The 5,844-nt window shown below is 44.8% G+C and overlaps 1 protein-coding gene across 1 annotated transcript; it reads right to left on the minus strand.

The window, feature by feature from the left end:
- Positions 1–751: 751 nt before the first annotated feature.
- Positions 752–3,224, minus strand: CTIF (CBP80/20-dependent translation initiation factor; the record flags this gene model as incomplete). Its single annotated transcript, XM_010084069.1, has 2 exons — positions 752–1,081; positions 2,783–3,224. Coding segments are annotated over 2 exons (772 nt in total), but the record flags the coding sequence as incomplete, so codon positions are not given.
- Between the last annotated feature and the right edge of the window lie 2,620 nt (positions 3,225–5,844).

Genomic DNA, 5,844 nt, shown 5'->3' on the forward strand with positions numbered 1-5,844 from the left:
CTTTGGATTTCTTAGCATCATGCAGCCAAACAAGGCAAGAAGGGCAAGAAGATGTGTCAGAAACTGGAGTGAAGCTGGGCACCAGAGAACAGAGAAATGAAACGAGAGCTTTGTAGGCGTCGCAGATGACGTGTGCATGATGGAAAGGCCAAATGGAAACGCATCTGAAATTAAGGATGGAAATTTATGGTTTCAGCTCTACATGTCGTGTGTCCAGAGAGGCATAAAAGACATAGAGGTCCATGTGACACTGTCCCCAGAAATCAACGCCTTTGATGGTGGCACTACAGTCAAACACACTCCCACCAGCACACGCTGGGCAGTTGTGGACAGTCCTGTTTCCACATCATCCACCATTATCACTGACCACTTATATCAGAGCCACTGCTTTTTTCTCCCCACTAACTTTGCCGTTGCTGACGGTTTTGGAGTAGAACAATCAACCACTATACCAGTTAACGAGTCCCTCAGAATAATTAGCAAATACAAATAATTTCTGTCTGGGTTGCAATCAGAAACCAGGAGCGAGCACCTTCACCCAGGTGATCCAACCAACAGACCATGACTTAACTTGATATCTTTGGAGTTGAGGACTTAGCCAAAAAGAGCAGCAAAGACCCTCCACTGCAAGACCCTCCAAGTTTACTTCTCTTCATGCCATGAGGATGCTGCCACAAGCAACCCACTTATTCCACGGATCTGGAGTGAAATACTATATTTCCATGTACAGCTCAGAATTTCAGCTCATTACCTGCAACATGTTGAGGAGCAAACTCCGGAATTTGGTTCCTTCCACCATGAAGAGGGCCATTTTGTCACAGAGCTTGGCTGCCGTGGAAGCAAAGCTGCGATCCGTCACTGCCTTCTGGTAAATGGTCTTGACTATCTCTCCCAACATCTCCTCAGAGTTAGTAGAGTTCTGAGCCTCCTCCATGAAGTTGGTGAGCTTGGAGTCAACGTCGCTGCTGTTGTTCCTCATGCTGTTGAGGATTTCAATTAATTTGTCCATTTTGTTCTTTTCAGGATTGGTGGTTTCCACCGTGACTTCGTCCTGGTCCGTGAAAAGGGAAAGACAAGGCGTCTGTTACACAAGGAGAAAACAGACATTATCAGCCCTTGTCCTTCCACAAGCAGCAAAGGGGGAAGGGAATTGGGAAGACATAGAAAACAAACAAAGAACAGACACAGAAAAATCAAAGCATCTTTTAGAAGTACAATGGTCTCATCTCACCAACCACCCCCCTCCACCCTGGGCTCAGGGAGAAGATCTGCTCTAAGGTCCTGAGCCAGGACATCAAGTTCTGACCACCCCACACTGCCTTGTGCATCTTGGACAGGTTTCTGGGTGTGTCTGCAACATGGTGATAACGCATATTTTTTGCCTCTGTTTAGAAAGTGTTTGCAAAATGCTCAGATAAGAATCCTACAAAAATATATCTACTTTTTAATATATATTTAACGATCTAAATTGAGATAAAAGATATCACATTATCCCAGCATTAGAAAAACTCGTAACTTTGCCATCTCCTGGCTGTTACACTTTTCACTTCACGTCATGACCACAGAATTTCTTTTTCAACATTTAATTAAGCATTTGCCCCTTTCCCCCAGCATAAGGCACAGACCCATGGTCTGCTCCCTTCTCGTCCTCTGGTTCAATCTTAAAATGTGCTATCTAATACAAACCTGTAGCAACTTTTGGGACAACCCCAATGTAAGCTGGTGGTTGGAGTTGTCCAAAAATTCCATCAGGAGACCAGTTGTGTTGCTTACACCCACCCAAGAGTGGGTGCTTATGTGATATCTTTCTTATAAGACTATAAACTCGCAGGAAGAACATTAAAATGAATCTTCTGAAAGTCTCTGCTATACTCCCATTTCTTTAAAGAACATAAAAATAACTAACAAAATCTCTTCCTCCCCCTTATGCCCCATACATAAATAGTAAATGCACAGGCATTCAAAGGTATACATTTCCAACACGCATTCCCATGGAATTGTATATGTTCAGGTTATTTTTGTGCCACGTTTTGGAAATCTCATTGGAGATATCCCCCCACAGACGCATTTTCCAGCCTATCTAAAGAATCTCAAAAGAAAGAATCTGAGTTTCACAGGGGGTGAATGAAGATATCATCTCCAAATTCCTCAGAAATGCGAGTCTGGATATTGTTTCCAAAAAGGATTTCTCCTCTGTCACTTGCATGCAATGGTTTTGTTATTGTTGGGTTGTTGGAAGGAAGGAGGAAGGATAAGGGCATTTCAATTCATTGCTGAGATAAATGGATATCAACTTTTAAGTAGCTGACTCCAACTATTCAGCGCTCAAAAGTCAAAGCTTGGGATTTAGCTCTCTAATTGTGGAGAACCAAATTACCTTTTTTAGACTTCTTTACAAAGTGGATGAGCTCTGCAGACTGGGAGGCAGTCAGTTGGGATCAGCCATCGGGGAAGAAGCGCCCACATCGCAGTTCATGTGTGCACCAGCCTTCCCCAAAGGTCTGCGTGGGTAGGGGGAGAGTTCACAGAAGTTCTTGGAGAACTCAAACTGGTAGCGACCTCAACCAAGAAGTCAAGCTAAGAATCTTAACGTTGTGTCAATAAACGGCCTCCCGAAGAAGTACAAAGACACTTCAAGAGAAGTTTTGACATTGGGAGGTTGAGATAAGTTGGGTGCTTTCATGGAAAGGTTCCTTAAGCCCACCCCACCCTCTGTATGGAGAATGGCCAACAGCCAAACTCTTGGAAAAGGGAAACTCAATGTTTCCCTAAGAAATAATACCTTTTCTTTTAGTCTCCTCCGCAGTCTGTCTTTGGAAGACTGAAGCAAATTGATCTTGGGTCTTTCCCCAATGCGCTCATGAATACTGTCTTTCCGCTTGGTCTCCGACTCCTGGATGTACTGCTGAGACTGCTTCTCCACAGCCTCCGGGCCTCGGTGCGTCTCCACGGGAATATGCACTGTGCAGATGGAGGTGTCCTCAATTTTCAAATTCTCAGTCTCTTTGGCGTTTCTGTGCGTTTCTTTGTCGTTGGGCGAGTGCTTCTGGTTGTGGTGCCATCTCCGGTTCTGGCTGTAGCCGTGGTGGCCCGTCCTGCCGGAGGAGTGAGGGGCCTGGCCTCCTTGGTAGAGTTTCTGGTGGTCCCTGTTGTGTTTGGTGCCACCTTGTTGATGATCTGCGTGCTGCTGAGGCTTGTTCCCACCAGGAACTCTCTGCTGTCTCCTGGAAAATCAAAGGAATTTGTTAGTACACCCTTTCCTATGTAGTCCTGATTGGTCAACACATCTTCTGTCCTACCAAACAGCCTGACTACTGGTGGGTGGTCTCCACCCAAAAGGGGAGCCTATTTCTTGGCATCTAATACAACTTAGTACCAACTCATGCCTCTAAATCTCTAAAAATAACAAGCATATTGCAGCTGAAAGTTTTCATGGACAGTTAGATAACACGTCGTTGGTTCCCAGGAAAACTTCTGCCATGTTTTCTGCGTTGCTTCCACACTAGAGCAGGGAAGACCTGGTTAGTCCCAGCTCAGCAGCAGGAAGTCAGGCACGAAATATCAGGAGATTTTTTTTTTTTTTTCTGAAGACCTAAGGAGCTCCCAAGCATCACTTGTTCCTCTTGCTTGCCACCTCTGCTGTACCAAGACAGCACACAACTGTGTTGGTTTGCAGGGCACCATTTTAGGCATATCAAGAAATTCTAAGTGGAAAAAAAAAAAAGGCTAAAAACCAAATTATTGAGTAAAAGAGGTGCCCATGCCAAATGGTTTTGTTTGGCCTTTCTTCATGCATGTCCCTCATCGTTGCTATGCTGGGAGAAGATGCATGTGTGGATGAAGAAGCTGAGGACCACGCTTGGCCAAGACCATTACCTCCAGATAGGAGGCTGGGTGAATATGGCTCCAAGCAGATAACACGGAAATTCAACAGGCACAAAGAGGAAGAATTGCCCACAAACGGTTTGCTTGAGACACTACAGCAGCTCAGAAGGATTGAACAAGCCCCTGCGTGCTGGCCATAAGTGGTAGCCAAGATGGCAGTTCTCCAAAAAAACAGTGGTTGAACAGAAGAAATGCTTTAGCAGCCTCAGACATTTCAGATTTCCGCACGGGCTGTGGTGTGGCTCTCCCCAGCGGAGAAGGCTGAGCCATCATCAAGGATGCAATTAAGATGGAGATGGTTCCGGCGCTGGCTGCCTTCGCCTGGGACCATGCAGGGTTAGTCCTAAGCCCGACTTCCCCCTGCTCAGCCTCATCCCTTACCCAAAACCTCTGCCTTCACTCGGATAAATAGCAGCGTTTATTTTAAACTCATCACAGAGCAATTTATTTTATTTTCATCATCCGCACCGCTTGGCTAAATCCATTCGGACGAAGGATGCGGCCATTCACAAATCCATTTCAATGGTCAGCGGCTAAACAGTCTCCAACCCTGCCTGCCAAAACCACCTGCCCATCAAATCTGTACTCCTTGGCATCCCCAGGAGTTAAAACCTATTTTCCGAAGCCAACTGGCTCTTGACCACAAAGAACGAGGGCTCATGTTTGGTGAACATAGGACGAAGAGGCTCGTTCCTGGTGGCAGTGGAAGGAATTTGTGTTTAGTCTCAGACCACCACCGGATCCAGTTTTTCTGAGATATTCAACATGGTTTTTGGTGTGGGTTTTTTTGGGGTTTTTTTGTTTTTTTTTTTTCCTTGATGAATGGCAAGGAATTAAAAAAAAAAGGGGGGGGTTGGGGGAAGCTTTCCTGTTTTCTGGAGCTTACAAGCATTTTATGAGTACAGATTCTCCACATCAAGTTTTCCTGGCATTTCTTTGTTTCCTCTCCGTAACGCAATCACATAAACCGCTTTTGTAAAGAGCAACGCTTATTAAAAGGGGAATGTCAAAATAAAAGTTAGTTAAACCCCTTATCTAGGACCAAGCCCTCACATGCTTAAGTGTGCAAAGAGTTTTGCTGATTTAATTCAGCCTTTGCTTTCTGTGGTTTTGCTCTCCTCTGTCCTCGGAGTTTAACTGTTTGGGGGCACTTGCAGCCTTGGGTTGTAAGTCAGACAGGCTGCTACTGTGTTTAAGTTGTGAATATTGCACAGAAATGTCAAACATTGCACACAGAAAATGCTTTAGTTTAAGCAGAATTAAGGAAAAATGTCTGGAAATAAGCTGTGAACCAACTTGTGCTGTAAATTCCTGCAAGAAATGCATGCAGGGACATTTTTTTTTTTTTCTAAAGACATAATGATATTACAAACCACAGTGTTTCTGCTTAAGGGCTGTGAAAGAAAAAAAAAAGATTTAAGATTTAAAAAATAATAAAACAACACTTAAGCCAGTGTGGAATGTGCAAGATTGTTCAGTTTGGGGGTTTTGCAATGAGACAGGGAGAGGACAGGCAGCTCCGTCCCCGTACAGGACAGGGAAAAGGCAACATCCCCCTGGCAAGGGGCAGAGCAAACACAAACCAAAGCTCTGCAGTCCCTGACCACAGGATAGAAAACACTAGAGTTAAACCAGTTAGGAAGAAAAGAAAAAAAAAAAGGCAAGTAATAAAAAGGCAAAGGAAGAAGAATGGCAAACAAGAAGCAATGTCCGTGACTTGGCAGCAGCCCGGAGTCTAGAGGATCATCCAGCATTCAGGCAAAGACTCGGCGTGTGCTTTTATCTTCCCAACAGCCCAGCGAAGAAGAAAAAGCCAAGAAGAAATAAGACTCTGCAGCAAAGAAGAGCCAAAGCAGGGAAAAACGGGGCCCAGATCTTAGAAACTTATTTTCCTGCACAGCATCGCAAAGCTGGGGAGGTTGGGATGTCCCATCCTTGTTCTTGGGTGTGACCAAGGTG

This window comes from Pterocles gutturalis, unplaced genomic scaffold (genome assembly GCF_000699245.1).
Source record: "Pterocles gutturalis isolate BGI_N339 unplaced genomic scaffold, ASM69924v1 scaffold23865, whole genome shotgun sequence".
NCBI lineage: Eukaryota > Metazoa > Chordata > Aves > Pterocliformes > Pteroclidae > Pterocles > Pterocles gutturalis.